The sequence below is a fragment of the Gymnoscopelus braueri genome (genome assembly GCF_963280865.1).
Source record: "Gymnoscopelus braueri genome assembly, chromosome: 13".
In the NCBI taxonomy this organism is placed as follows: domain Eukaryota; kingdom Metazoa; phylum Chordata; class Actinopteri; order Myctophiformes; family Myctophidae; genus Gymnoscopelus; species Gymnoscopelus braueri.
The window spans coordinates 52,571,490-52,587,551 of record NC_137615.1 but is presented as its reverse complement, the minus strand read 5'-3'; the positions used below and the strand labels follow the sequence as shown (position 1 = coordinate 52,587,551).

Sequence of the window (16,062 nt, the reverse complement as noted above, 5' to 3'; positions counted from 1 at the left end):
CCTACGAATGGAACCAAATGCACCCTTACAGATCTGTAACGGTGAGAATGTACAAATGGAACCAAATGGACCCTTACAGGTATGTAACTCTGACCGTGTAGCCTACTAATGGAACCAAATGGACCCTTACAGGTCCGTAAGTCTGAGGGCGGATTCACACTTCAACACTTCAATTGAACTGTAATGGTACTGAGGTGCCTCAAGGGTCGCTGTGGACTATGGGGCTTTGGGAGATAGACAGTGACGCCAGTGACGCATCCTGGTATGTTAGCAGTGACGTGATGGACATGACGGTTACCATGTCCGCTTATTAGAAGCAACTTTGGATTAGCAAGACCGGAGGCAATTTTCATAGACCTGGATGCTTGTTTCTCTCGCTAAACCTGACACCCATGTAGGGGCAGTGTTGCCATGTCCACATATTATAAGCAACTTTGGGCAAGCAAGACCGGAAGCAATTTTCATAGACCGGATTGCTTGTTTCTTGCACGAGTCGAGCAACCCTGTAAACGGTAGAAGTCGAACGTCTTCTGTTGTTTTAAACCGAGTCATTATAAGAGTGTGTGAATGAAGTTTGCTTTGGGATGTGTAGGACACGTAAAAGTACGGACATATTAACGTGGCTGGGGTGGGAATAAGGTGGGAATATGGACATGGCTACGGTGGCTACGAAGACATAGTAAGTAGCAAATGTTTAAGTAGATATTAGCCATTTTGACTAACTGTTGCTAGCGGTGTTCCTTTCCGGTGTGGTTCACAGGGGGCAGAAATATTGTGGAAAGAAAATAAATATGCCCCAAAGAGGCAACAATGAAAAGTTGATGAAACAATGCCTAAATAAGCCAAGAACGTTGTGGCCAGCGTTTTACTGACATTTTACATGTTCTTGTTGTATTGTATAACGAAACAATGAAATGATAACCAAGAATTTACTGGGACGCTATTAACCGGGACACAGGGAAGCGCAGACTTTTGCGTTTTGTAGAATTAGATGGATGGATGGACTGTTCATTCCGTTGTGGACTGTTTAACAATTGTTATAGTCACATACTGTTGAACAACAGGTGAATGTGTGTGGTGCTGTGTTGGTTTGCTCGCATGCTGTTGAGTTCATGTGGGTTTGATGTGTGTGTTTGTTTGAAGTAGAGTACATGTGTTATATGAATGCATTAGTGTATTGTTGTGAATTGTTTTTGTGTATTTATTTCATGACACAAATCTGATTATTAGCCACTATACAAAGCTTAAGTACAATACAAATATTTAAATACAAATTCCTGTCTTCTTAGAGTGACCTCAAAGCTGTTGATGCTGGAAGTGCAGAGATGTCAGATAGAGTTGGAGAAGATGACAACACAACACCTGAAAACAAGTCTTCAGATACCAGCAGCACTGTTCCTGATCCAAGTCGGACAGGTAAACACCTGCATTCAATAATTCACTGCTTGGATGTTCTAAAAGTTATGAACACACAACAAATTCTGACAACTGAACACACTGCAGTGTTCATTAACTCAACATGTAATAACTCAACGATTATTACACTGATTTCCAGGGAAAAAAAAAAAACATATAAACTTATGTTTAAATTAAGCTAAGTGGAGGTACTTACTGCATATGTTCAACCTGTATCTATAGGCGCCATTGATAAAGACATGACTAAGAACAAGGATAAGGTAAGATAATTTGTATTTGGTGGCATAAGACCGTTGAAAGCTTTTGTCCAATGTACATTATTTAAACCATTTTACTATTTAAGCTAATGTTATTGCAAGGCCATGTACTGAGGTCCATATTAAATCCATCTTATGACTTTGACTCCCCTTCACTTAAAGGACAAAATATTGTACTTTTGACTCTTACTTACTAACTTAAAAAATGTATTATGAATTAATCACTTAGATAAGCTCTATTAATAATAGTGAAAATAGCATATGTACAAGCTCAAAATGTGGTGCTAGGTGGCATGTTGTGAGCTTGTAGATCAGTTGTTTTGGATATTAAAAAGAACATTTGCTTTGCCATTTGCACTTTTGCATACTCAAGTATTTTTTATAGCATGTACTTTTGAATATTTTTAAAATCAGGTACTCTAGTACTTTAACTCAAGTACAAATTTGAATGAACAACTAACTTTCACTAGTAGTTGAGTAAAATTTTACCAGGAGTATCTACTGTATACTTCGACTACTACTGTACTGCAGTGTTGATTTTGTCGACTAAAACTATGACGAAAAATCTTTTATCACTGACAAAAACTAAATAAAAACTAAATAAAAACTAAGCTATGATGACTAAGACTAAGACTAAACATATTGTCAATTGTGTCAACAAATAAGAACTAGACTAAAATGTTAGTAAGGGACTAGTGGGGAAGAGATCCAGTAGAACTAAAAGACAAGTCATTTTATGCTTGGTTCCGCTCGGGTGTTACGCTCTGAAAATAGCCGATCTACAAGCTATCAACGCGTTGCAGCATGCAACCAAGTGTAAAATCAGCCATTACGACGCCATCAAGGCACCTCCAAAATACATTTTAGTCGACTAAATCAACTGTGGATTTAGATGACTATAATCTTATGATATTTAGTCGACTAAAACTAGACAAAGATTTTAACATTTCAGATGACTAAAATATGACTAAAACTAAATGGAATTTTATTCAAAAGACTATGACTAAAACTAAATCAAAATTTGCTGTCAAAATCAACACTGCTGTACTGAGGTTGAGTACTTTGCCCACCACTGGGCTTGACCAACTAAGATTGTCATTCATTATGCAGTTGTGATACACAACAAAGTTAAAAGTTGCTTGTACTGTAGATCATTCAGATGTGAAATGTATACATTTTCTTAGAGTCAACCCAAAGCTGTTGATGCTGGAAGCTCAGAGATCAGAAAAGATGACAACACAAGTGAAAACAAGTCTTCAGATACCAGCAGCACTGTTCCTGCTCCAGGTGAGACAGGTAAAACCTGCATTAAATAATTCACTACTTGGATGTTCCAAAAGTTAAGAACACATAACAAATTCTCACAACTGAACATGCTTAGCGATTATTAGAATAATGTAATATGTAACAGAATAATTTAACCACTTGAATCCTAGCATCCATATTCTGGATGTGTTGTGAGTTAGTATATATATAGGTTATTGTGCTGAAGAGATTCAGGGTAGATGGGAATAAAGTACAGACCAAGTACAGATATTATTGCACTGACTTTCAGGAAAACATTAGCTATCACAAAATGCCTTTAATTGAAGCAATATTGAGATTGTTGCAGTAAATGTATAATTGTATAATTAAATCTGTACATATTTGATTATACAAATGCTGTAGGTTCCATGGATAGCAGCACAAACAAGGATAAGGTAAGATCAAGTTATTGGTTTCTCAAGAATGTTAAAAGGCTTTTTGCACCACATGTGATTATACTAAACCACTTTTATCTACATACAATTTTGGTCATTTTGTTTTTAAAGGTTTGAATTTATATTAGATACAGTTTTTAGTTTTTAGAAGGAAATGGTTTACAGAGTTCCATATGTGTTACCTTATATATATTGGAGGGTCAATGGCGAACATTCCATTAGTAATACACAGACTGGTACAGACTATCATTGGGCCAACAGCTATCAGACTATACAATGTATGAGAACTCCCTTCCCTTCTATTCATAAATCATGGACTCTTCATCTCGTTGTGGACTGTTTAACAATGGTTATAGTCGTTAAAGACTCTAGAACAACTGGTGAATGCATGTGGTGCTGTATTGGTTTGCTCGCATGTGGTTGAGTCCATTTGTGTTTGATGTGTGTGTTTGTTTGTAATTGTGAGTACATGTGTTTACGGTTATAAATGTATTAGTGTATTGTTTTTGTGCATTTATTTTATAAAACAAATCAGATTATCAGCCCCTATACAAAGCTTAAAGGGATATTTCACTTTCAAAAAAACTTTGGGTCATTTTATCGTCTACTCAGGCTTTTGTCAGCCACCCAGACTGTTTTTAAGTTGCTTGATTCAGTATTTAGATATTTTATATACATTTTATCAGACACGCCCCCTTCCTATACAAACCCATTATAATTTCAAACTCCATTTTTAACATGTTAGATTCATCAAAAATACCCGTCCTTGGTTCTGGTGACTCACCCTGCCCTCCTAATACGTGAGGGAGCCGTGTTCTTTCGATAACTTTTTTCATTTCTTTTTAATATTTTTTTTGGAAAATGAAAAAAATTGAACACAATAAAAAAATTAAATAAAATAAATGAAAAAAGTAATCGAAAAAACACGGCCCCCTCGCATATTAGGAGGGCAGGGTGAGTCACCAGAACCAAGACGGGTGTTTTTGATTAATCTAACATGTTAAAAATTTAGTTTGAAGTTATAATGGGTTTGTATAGGAAGGGGGCGTGTCTGATTTGTATGAATATCAAATATCTGAATAGTGAATCAAGCAAAACAAAAGCCTAAGTAGATGATAAAATGACCCAAAGTTTTTTTGAAAGTGAAATATCCCTTTAAGTACAATACAAATGTTTAAAGAAAATGTCCTGTTTTCTTAGATTGAACTCAAAGCTGTTGATGCTGGAAGCTCAGAGTTGACAGATGTTGGAGAAGATGACAACGCAACACCTGAAAACAAGTCTTCAGATACCAGCAGCACTGTTCCTGCTCCAAGTGAGACAGGTAAAAACCCTTAACAAAGATTTAATTGCAAATTAGGAACATACAACACATTCTCACAAGTGAACATACTGAATGCTTATTAAAACCAGTAAACTTGTAACTGAAGACCTCAAAATGTATTACACTGACCTTCAGGGAAACATGAGTTATGACAGATTATATTTAAACAACACAGCATTGAGTTCTGTAATGGTTTAACCTGTATTTGTTTATACAAATAGGTTCCTTCAAGGAAGTTAGCATCAAGAACACGGCTGAGGTAAGATAACGTTTGGTTACGTTGTAGCCTTGTTCTCTGAGTTAAGAGACTACCTTTCCACCCAACATATTTCATATGTATGGGGAATGACCCCACCTCGCTTAAAACGTGGATATTTCTTTAAGACACACCAGTCCTACTGGCACGCACAGCTCTATATAAGGCCCAGGTGTGCGTGATTACACTGGTTTTACTTTGATCTACACCGCTGACGAGCGACATCGAGGTGGAGAGATAGTCTCTTCACTCAGAGAACAAAGGTTACAACAAAACCGAACGTTCTCTATCACATCGAGACTATCTCTCCACCCAACATATTTCATATGTATGGGGAACTCTGTAAGACACCTCGTGAGGAAGCGAATCAGTCCCAGACCCCAGGAGCCAACACCAGTGGGCTCCGATCCAGCACATACTGCAATTAAAATATTTACAAGTACAGTACGTTCGATTTAAAATATTTACAATTATGCACAATGTAAAATATTTACAACCCCTGGGGTGACTGGACAGCCAGACGCCATCCGCCGCCAGGGCCAGTGATCACAGGGGAGATGGGCCGCTCAAGCCAGCCCGCCAGACGCAAGGCCGACTTGACTGGTGGAGGTGACGGTGACACCACTGAGTAGCACACAAGACCGACTCCCCAAAGGGCCCATGTCGGGCCATGTCGCTGCTGTGCGGACCTCTGTCAGAGACACACCATTCCACAGCGCCCAGAAGGCCGCCGTCCCACGGGTCGAGTGTGCCCACACTCAGGCGGCACTGGTACTCCTGCATGCTTGTATGCCTGCTGTATCACTTCTATGATCCAGTGGGACAGCCTAGCCTTCGGCAGTGGTCCAAGCACTCCTGCTTAGCACCCGAAGCACTGGTCCGTTACTCTGTGGGCCTGTGTGGCCCTGACGTACGACTCTAACGCTCTAACAGGGCAGAGTGGGGACCGACTCTGTCTTTGTACTCCATCTGTCTGCATGTCAAAGAGAGGACAGAGCTCAAACACCTGATTGGGATGAACTTTGGGGAGAAAGGCCGCTGGGGCGTAACAATACTCCCCCATCATCTGGGCCTAGACCTGCAAGGCTCCTCATGGACTGACAGAGCTTGCAACTCCACAATTATCCTTACAGATGCGACTGGTGAAGGCCATGTCCTGCTGCGGAGGCCAGCACACACTCAGTGAAAGGGGTGCTGGCTGCCCCACCCTGCGTAACTGGACATGCATTGGCACACCCGTATGGTGCGTTCTGCTCACCCCTGGCAGTCTCGCATGCTCCACTGTGTCACCGCACAGACGGAACTATAGACCCGAACGCGTTAGCTGACCCCGCCAGCGATACGCCCCGTATGGTGCATGACTGTGATTGACAAGGAATGCACTGGCCGCATGTTCAGGAGAGCCGGGGGCACAATGTGTGCCGTGGCTGCCATCAGCCCCAAATGGCGGAGGCACAGCCTACACGTCAACCTGGCCCTCAACTGAAAATCAGGACGAGCAAGCCCTGAGGGTGGCCCGTCCCGCTGGAGCAATGGACAGAGTCCCTGCTTTGGCCTCTAACACATGTCGAGGAACCCTGCGGACTGTGAGAGCTGACGCCTGCAAACCCTCATGTTGAGGCGCCGGCCTAGGTGCCCAATGTGCTGCAGGAGCCTGGCCACATTGTTGTGGCACTGCACCTTTGAGCAAGCACACACCAGCCGTCATCCAATTTAGGTTGTAAAGGCTCTCCTGACGCCAAGGTCCCAGGACTGCGTCCAAGCACCTTGTAACGTGTGGGGGCTAGATATATAGCGAATGGGAGGACACAGAACTCGAAGGTTCTATCGTCTAAGACGAACCCGAGATAGCGTCAGTGCATCAGATCTTGGGATCTGAGAATAAGCATCCCCCGGTCGAGCATGGCAAGCCAGTCGCCTTGGAGGATGGCCTGTCAGACCCTCAGCACTGTCAACATCCTGGAGCGCAGGGGTTTCAACCCCTGTTGAGCCCCCTGTGGAACCCACCCAGGGGTCCACCTGAATTGTCTTCCAGGACAGCTACTGTCCCGAGAGACAGCAGCAGGGGGCTGGGTTCCCAGAACCGTCAGGACTGAGGCGTGGGCTCGGGGGGGCACTGGGCCCGCCCAGCACGCTGAGCACATCTAGCCCTACCACGCCGGTTGGCCTCCAACCAGACCCGTAGGTCACCTGGAACTGCCAAACCCGACTGGGGTTGTGCAGCCCGAGGAGCTGCAGAGGCAAGCAGCTCGAGGAGCTGCCGAGGCAAGCTGCCGGAGCATTCCTACCATCACCTCCCGTGCACATCCAAGAGTCTCCTTAGCTCGTTGTAGCCAGGCACTGGCCCCTTGGCCGAACATGGCCGATGGCTCAATAGGCAGCTTCATCGGACAAGCTCGGTCCTCCTGCCGCAGCTTGGACTAGGACAGCCACCAATGGCGCCTCACCGACCAGAGAGCAGCCATAGCCCTGCTTGTTCCTCCAACAGCCTAGGGAGCCTGCAAGCATGTTCCTGCAGCTCCTCATTAAAGGTCAGGGCTATATGGTCACACAAGTGCCGTGTAAGCGGGCGCTGATACAGTGACAGAATAGCCCCTATGTTGGCTATCTAAGTCTATACAGCCATGGTTCTGTGCATTCTCGGGATGAGCAAGGAGCTTACTCCGTGGCTTCGATGACCGGATTCTACCATGCAGAATTAGACCTAGGTGTGTCGACGGCCCCGCCGTGCAACACACCAGGCACCTGGCCTGCCTAGCCTTAGCTGGCAAGATGAAGCAATTCATACAGGAGGCAGGATCCTCACGAGCTGCTATGGCGTGACCAGGGCCGGGACAGGGCCCACACTGGTCATGGCCATCCTCTGTGGGCATATACGCCCCACATACAGCCCCACTCCGCTGTTTCCATCTCCAGCCCATATATATATATATATATATATATATATATATATATATATATATATATATATATATATATGTTGTATATGTTTGTGTATGTTTTTTATTTGTTAGGATGGATGTCCATATCAAACTCAATGTCCAGCAGTTTGTTTTGTGTCTCCAGCAGAGTTTCTAGTGTCTCTATCTTCTCTGGAAGAGGTTGCACATGAACTCTGCAGTCGCACTGAGGCGCTCCAACACAAACACTCTGACATTAAGCTCACTGGAGCACTCCAAACTCTTTCCTTGTTGTGGATGTGCGCCACCATGCAGAATCACACCTAGGTGTTAGACGGCCCCACCGTGCAACACACCATATATGGTGCGCTCCGCTTGCCCCTGACAGTACGGATGCGCTCCGCTGGTATCACCGACCCCGGTTCTCCAGCGAACTACGCCACAGCCGCGTAAACCGACCTGATCGGCAATACGCTGTATAACGTGCAATGACTGATTCAGGGGACCCCTGGCAGACCCGCCACGCACGTGTAAACCGACCCAATCGGTAATACACCGTAAAGCGGGCTATAATGGCCCCCCAGGGTGTGTTCGACAGACCACCAGCGCTCCGCCAAGTGTCTCCACTGACGGGACTTTTCAAATGTATAGATGTATACAAATCTTTTGAAAATAGAAGATCTACAAATACATTTAAATTTGTACTTAAGTATAGTACTTGAATAAACTTGGTTACTTTACACCACTGGTCCACACTTCCCTTAATTTGTTTGTTTGCCTACAAATGAGCCGTGACAGCAACCCCGAGAGGAGCGACTTAACACCAGCTCTCTGAACTGCACTTTGCAGTGGATTCCAACAGCTGCCAACTTGTAAGTAGTTCTCTCCAAAAGAAATCTTCCAAAAAGATTCTGTTCTTGATAATTTCTGCTCTACACTTCTGCTCAGAAGACCCACGTCTTAGAATGCTCGGTGGAGATCAAATAATCTGTGTAATCACGCACACCTGGGCCTTATATAGGGCTGTGCATGCCAGTCCGACTGTTGTATCCACATTTTAAGCGAGGTGGGGTCCCCATAGATATGAAATATGTTGGGTGGAGAGATAGTCTCGATACGATAGAGAACTGTATTTGGTGTCACAAGACCTTCAGGGCTTTTTGCTCCATATCTGATTTTATTAATAGACGTTTTTTTGTTTGATTGCTCGTTTTAAAGGTCGGCCAAGGACAGCAATCTGTGAAGATTTCTGAAAAGATCAGCCCAGAAAAAGAACGTTCAAGAGAATTTAATGAACTGCTTTGCAGACTTCACCTTAAAGACAACTACCTAGATAAGTTAACAACTGCTGACATTCTGCAAATAGGCTCTTCCATGAAGAAGCCCAATGAGATAACTGAGAAAGATTTAGTTCATGCTTTCCTTCAGAAATTGTTAATGCTAGACCACAGAGCCAGGTACATTCCAGTAGAAAACAATGTAAAAGTCACTCAAGATTCTGACAAGGGTTCCAGAGAAGAAAGTTTCTTTGATGTTTTTGACAGGACCAATGTAAACACTGATCAGAGCATGAAGCAGTGCCATATCAATCCAATGGATGTTCAGATGGCTGTGTTTCACTGCTCTGATAGCTTTCTCAGGCAGGACATGATTACCAAACTATCACAGTGTCAGTATGCCTTACCTTTGCTTGTGCCTGACCCTGTCACAATGGATATCCAGTGTCCTTTGTGGACATTTAGGCAAATAAGAAAAACATGGAAGGTAACTGATATGCATTCAGGTACCAAAACAAATAAGGATTTGCCTATTTGCCAAGCTGAGACACCTATGGTGTCATTTTTACGCTTTGGCTCAGTGTCATCATCTAAATCTCAGCTGATGAATACCTTAATCAACAACCGCCACAGCACGTTCTTTCATAGGAATTGTTCAGGTGCCACCAAATCTCACTGTCTGATAGATGGTATGGCAGAGATTGCCTGGTACTGTCCTGCTGGGAAACCAAATGATGCTTTCTCTGACTGTGTTGCCTTCTGTAATCTCCATGGAGATGCTCTAACACACGATAAACAGCGTGCAATACTGATTGATAAGGCTTCAGTTAATGTTGTCCTTTTACCTACTCTGAGAAGAGATGATACAATGGTGGCAGAGCTTGTTAAAGAGGTGGTGCCATGTTTTTGCACTTTTTCTGTTTTCCATGTGTCTATGAGGTTGATAGAACTTCATTAAGCCCCCCGGTGGTGTTTTTATGGTGTTTTATGTCTTCTCTGACTATTTGGAGTTTCTTCCTGGAGGCTGAAACCTTGAGGGTCAAACGTGCCAATAGAGAAACAGCGCTTTAGTGACATCACAAAGCCCACACCCTCCCCCTCATTATCATAACACAACAGGTGTGGGCATGAGGAGGAGGAGGGACTAGGACAGGTGGGTGGTGCTAAGGTGGTGGAGGAGGTGCTAAGGTGAGAACCAGGTATACTTAATGCACTGGTGGGTGTGTCTACATAAAAACAACATTTTAACACTTACTGTACACTTTTTTTTTGTTGAAAAAAATCCTTACATAATAATAATACCTTATGATCAGGTTTTAGGGTTGAAAAATATCATGGCACTCCATCTTTAAGGGCCCAAAACCTCTCATTTGTCTCCTTGCTGATAATGACTCTGTTGCCAAGGAGATCAAACCAGGAAAGTTTATAATGGGTGTGAAGGATAGAAGTCAGTCAAATGTGGCTGAAGAAATGACAAGAGTAATTAGAAACATTTTGTCAACAACAAATACATCCTTCCAACTTCAAAGTATGGGAAATGTCTCTGAAATCAAAACAGATGAAGAAGACCCTGCATGCCAAAAAGGGAAATTTGCTGCTCAGCAGATTCTAAATTTGCTCAAAGGAAAAGAGCTTTCAGAGATCAAAGGCACATTTCTACCATGCCATGGCCAATTGTGGCATGAGTGGTGCAAAGTAAAGAAAGACCTCTCCTGCCTCAAAGTAGACAGTTGTGGTGCTCAAAGTCTAGAGATGAAAAAAAGTGAAAAACTAATGAAACTGAAGCAGATAAGACAGAAACAATGTGACAAACCATCCAGTGAGTTGATGCAGATGTTTATTGAAAACCTGCAGTCTCTGGATGAGAATGAAAAACTATACTTCCTAAAATGGATTGTATTCTTTCTGGATGACAGCTTCTCAGATAAACTTTCTGAACTCAACCAGGCATATGATGCTAAGTGGTCTGAGGTCTTGCATTTGAAAAAGAATAATGGCAACTCAGATATGTTGAAGAAGAAGCAAAATGAGTTGGGGGAAATTTCAGATGAACTGCAGTCATCAACTGTTGGATTTGAGCACATCTTGAGAGAAACAGGACAACTCTATGAAGCCTCTATAGAGGCATCTACCAGCAAGAGAGGATACTGGTCTCATTACCCTAAGCTGGCGGCAGAGCTTATGATAGCAGGTCACCCAATGGAGCTGATGGATGGAGATGCCGCTCATGTGCCTTTAACATGGATCACTAGTGTTCTAGATGAAGTGAAAAACAAACTTGGAGACGAGAAGAGAGTTTTTGTTTTATCAGTTTTAGGCATCCAGAGCAGTGGAAAATCTACAATGCTGAATGCAATGTTTGGATTGAAGTTTGCAGTAAGTTCTGGCAGGTGCACTAGAGGAGCCTTCATGCAGCTAGTGAAAGTATCAAAGGAGATCCAGGAAGACTTCAAGTTTGACTATGTCCTGGTTGTGGACACTGAAGGACTACGTGCTCCTGAGCTGGCAGGGCAAGACACTTATCGCCATGACAATGAATTGGCAACATTTGTCATTGGTCTAGGAAATATGACTTTAATCAACATCTTTGGAGAGAATCTGTCTGAGATGCAAGATATTCTTCATATTGCTGTTCAGGCCTTCATGAGAATGAAGAAAGTTAAACTGTCTCCAAGTTGTGTGTTCGTTCACCAGAATGTTGCAGCTATTGAAGCTGGTGAAAAAAATAAGGTGGGAAAGAGACGACTACAAGAAAATCTTGATGAGATGACCAAACTAGCTGCCAAAGAGGAAGCGTTTGATGCCAAGTTCTTCAGTGATGTCATTGCATTTGATGTAGACAAAGATGTGAAATACATTTCCCAGCTCTGGGAAGGCAATCCACCCATGGCCCCTCCAAACCCAGGTTATAGTGAAAACATTCAAGAGCTGAAGAACCTGATACTCTCAAAAGCAAAACAGTCTAAAGGAATGACACTTTCAGAATTCAACAGCACCATTAAAGACCTTTGGGATGCTCTGCTGAATGAACACTTTGTTTTCAGTTTCAAAAACACAATGGAAATTTCATTGTACAGAAAACTTGAAGAAGAGTATGCAAAATGGACCTGGGCTTTAAGGCAAGGAATGCGGACAATTGAAAACCAACTTCACCACAGAATTGAAAATGGAAGACTTGACAAGATTAATAAGAATGATCTTGTCAAAGAAATTAATAAGACTTGGGAAGAAGTGGAAAAAGCAGTGAAAGAATATTTTGATGAAGATAAAGATGTACTGGTGCAATGGAAAACACAATTTGAAAAGAAAATTAAGGCTTTCCGCGATGAACAAGTGACAGGAGCCAAACAAAAGCTAGAGGAAATAATTCAGCAGAGGAAAGCTCGAAAGAAATGGGATGATAGGAAGACAGTTTACGAAAATGAGCTTCTACACAAGAGCAAAGAGCTTGCCAGCAAGCTAAAAGGCAAGGCAAATGATGAAACGGAACTTGAAAAGGAGTTTAACACTCTATGGAAAGGTTGGGTTACTGACCTCACTGCAGATGTTCCTCCCATAATGGAGATCAACATTCAAGAGGATGTTTATTCTATCCTTCAAGATATGGGATATGAGTGGAGTCTTATAGCCAGCCGCAATAGCAGTAAAGACATATCCAAGCAAGGGAATTATTCTGATTGCATAGCCAATATGCAAAACACATTGAGCACAGCTGAAGTTTTCACGAAGGCTTTCAAAAAGGTTGCCTCATGGTTTAGTTCAACAAGTTCAACAAAAGAGATTAATCATAACGATCTGCTAAAAGCCCTCATTGCCAAAGTTGAGACACAAACCAATGTCTTAATGAAGGAGAAACCTGTTGACACAGAAGGCTACCATAATAGCTACATGCATGAAGTAGCAAAAAATGTGGAAGAACAAGTGAAAGATTTTGAATCCCTCATCGGCCTCAAGAAGGAGTTCAAACTTGATCTATTACTTAATGCCTGTGCAATTGCAATGGCATATTTTCAAAATGCTCACAATGAATTCCAAAAGAACAATGATGCGTGTGCATATTTGGAAAACCAAAAGGGACAATTCTATAATGTATTCAGTAGCTTTTGTAGAGGTAGCTCCTCTGCCGCTGTGCTTGGTGAACTACTTTGTAGCAAACTGAAGGTGTCTGCAGTTCAGCCTATCTATGACAAGAGTGCCCTTGCCCTGGCTGGAGAGATACGATGTAGTCACCCTCCCTTCAGTGCAAATAGGGTGAACTTGGAGAAACATGTTTTACAATCACTGGCAAAAGATGAAGACTTTGACAGTTACATTAACTATATCAAGGAAACACATGGAGCTATTTATTAAAACATCTGTTGAGGAATACATATCCAACAATCAGAACAAGGTACTCAATATCATGAAGAAAAATGTGGAGGATATAGTCCGTCTTCTGAAGCAAGCAGTGCATGATGTAACAGAAATAGTAAAAAAGCAGAGTGGAGACACCAGCATGTGGTTGAAGGAGTTTTCCAGTCTGTTAAAAGATGACCTACGTGTTGCCACCGACTGCTATGATCATCTTAAGGACATAAACAAGTTTGACTTTCTTAAAGAGCAGATTGAGAATCACCTTAAGTCTATGGAGGCAGATTTGAACAGCCTCTTAACCAACCAGGAGGATGTCCGGTTGAAGACTGTGTGTGTGTCAATTCTTATCGACCAACTGTGCAAGTGTTGCTGGGTACAGTGTCCTTTCTGTAGTGCCATTTGTACCAACACTGTTGAGGATCACAGCCCTGATGATCACAGTGTCCCTTTTCATCGCCCAAATGCAGTTTATGGAGGCTACTATAGAGGTACAAAGTTATTTAACATTGATTTCTGCACAACACAGGTTGCAAGTGATGACTCTTTCTTCCCTACATTAAGTTCAGAGGAGGCCATTCTATACAAAGACTATCGGAAATGTCCAGAATGTGCTAACTGGAGAATTACCCCTGATGAATCAAAACTGACATACTGGAAATGGTTTGTGTGTCACTTTCAAAAGCAACTGGAGAAGTATTATGGCAGAGAATTCAAGGGCGTTGGAGAAATTCCTGAAGAATGGAAAGAGCATACACAACAGGACGCTATTGAAAGCTTGGAGAATATGTAGTCTAGGAATGGCCCACACACATCCACAACATGCTTCCAAATACCATAAATATGATTAAAGTTAATGTGGGTGACAGTGTACCTATTACTGGATTATTATGTAAAAGTTCATCAAAGTGCCTGGACTGCCTGACTGTTTTGACAGTCAATTGAAAGAAGGAATACGAAAGCATTTTATTTTCATCTTATTGATTAGATTAGATTATGTCCTTTATTATCCACAAGGGAAAATGGTTTTGCTCGGGTCAATGCATACATTCAAGACAAGATAATACATAAATATACACCACAATTAAAACACCCAGCAAAGTACTTCAATTCTATAAAAGGTATCCCTTTTACCAAATTTGACATTTAAAAGGGTCTTTTAAGAAAGTAATGTCCTCTGCAGCCTTGTGGAACGCCCATATTGTGTTTTTGTATGCTTTCATTATTTATTTTATTTGGTACAATAATTATACAAGTTGAACACAATATAACATACCCAGAATAAACACAGTATAATGAAACATTTATTGTCTCCGCCAGGCCGAAAGGCATGGCGAGAGAGTATGTTTTGCCCCCTGTCCGTCCCGAAAGGAATGGCGAGAGAGTATGTTTTGCCCCCTGTCCGTCCGTCCGTCCGTCCGTCCGTCCGTCCGTCCGTCCGTCCGTCCGTCCGTCCGTCCGTCCGTCCGTCCGTCCCTCCGTCCGTGTGTCCGTGTGTGTGTCCGTCTGTGAACAGCTACTGTAATCTCCGGCACCGGTGGCTTGCTCGCAGCGAAACTGTGCACACACACTCCCTGGATGCCAATTCAGAACCTCTGCCTGACATTTTTCACATGGGCCTGTTATAGCGCCACCAGGAGGCCGCTTTTTGCAACACATTTTTTTTGACAGTACTCCTACAGATTTTGTCCAAACGTCATGCAAATCGGTACACAGTATCTCTATAGTCATTAAACGAAACGGGTCTTTCAGATATTTCATATTCCATCCTGATTGGCTCAAAATGGCTTCCAAAGTTTGAAGAAGTGCTCTGTGTTGAACAAAATGCCTCAAATCATGAACACAGCATACAATTTCCGTGAAATGTTGCACGTATAGGAAGAAATGCCACTTCAAATTTTTCTAATCAGCCTCATGGTGGCGCTATAACAGGACAATTCGTGTTTTTACCCGTAACTGCACCGATCTGTTTACAACTTTGTATGTGCACTCCCAACAGGTCAAGGAAAAACACCAGGAGGCCGACTTATGTAAAACGCATTTTTGGATATTACTCCTTCAGATTATATCCAAATTTAACATAAATCGTTACACATGATCTCTATCGTCATGAGATCAAGACTGATCTGTTTGATTTTTCATATTCCATTCTGATTGGCTACGATTGACATCTAAAGTTTGCATGAATGGCTCGTATTGAACTAAATGCCGCAAATCATGAACGCAGTGTCCAATTGCCGTGAAACTTTGCACGCACATTCACACTACGTTGAGGAACAAATACCACCGTTTCAACATTGCCCTAATATATAGCGCCACCAGGAGGCAGATTTTTACAAAACTTGATTCATCACGCAAACCGGTACATATTATCTCTATAGTCAAGTGATCAAGACGGATCTGTCCGATTTTTCACATTCCATCCTGATTGGCGAATTCAGAACATTGCTGGTCCACACTCACCTACCTGACCTGGCGGAGACCTGTGCTCCGAGGAGCACTTTTTCTAGTTTCTAATGTGGTCCTGTAGTTGTATAGTTATCCTATGTGTTTATCCTAAAATAATGAAGATTGAATGAAGA

At 42.4% G+C, this 16,062-nt stretch overlaps 2 protein-coding genes across 2 annotated transcripts; both read left to right on the top strand.

Moving 5' to 3' along the window:
• Nucleotides 1-1,300: 1,300 nt before the first annotated feature.
• Nucleotides 1,301-10,456, top strand: LOC308099693 (interferon-induced very large GTPase 1-like; the record flags this gene model as incomplete). The annotated part of the gene is made up of 6 exons (XM_080448426.1): nucleotides 1,301-1,416; nucleotides 1,639-1,676; nucleotides 2,858-2,969; nucleotides 4,919-4,956; nucleotides 9,072-10,022; nucleotides 10,451-10,456. The coding sequence occupies exons 1-6, from the start codon at nucleotides 1,326-1,328 to the stop codon at nucleotides 10,454-10,456; spliced, it is 1,236 nt and encodes a 411-aa protein (XP_080304552.1). The 5' UTR covers nucleotides 1,301-1,325.
• Nucleotides 10,457-10,520: 64 nt separating this feature from the next.
• LOC308099691 (interferon-induced very large GTPase 1-like) lies at nucleotides 10,521-14,355 on the top strand. The gene is given in 2 exon segments (XM_080448424.1): nucleotides 10,521-13,452; nucleotides 13,454-14,355. Coding segments are annotated over 2 exon segments (3,714 nt in total). The 5' UTR covers nucleotides 10,521-10,558; the 3' UTR covers nucleotides 14,274-14,355.
• Nucleotides 14,356-16,062: the final 1,707 nt, after the last annotated feature.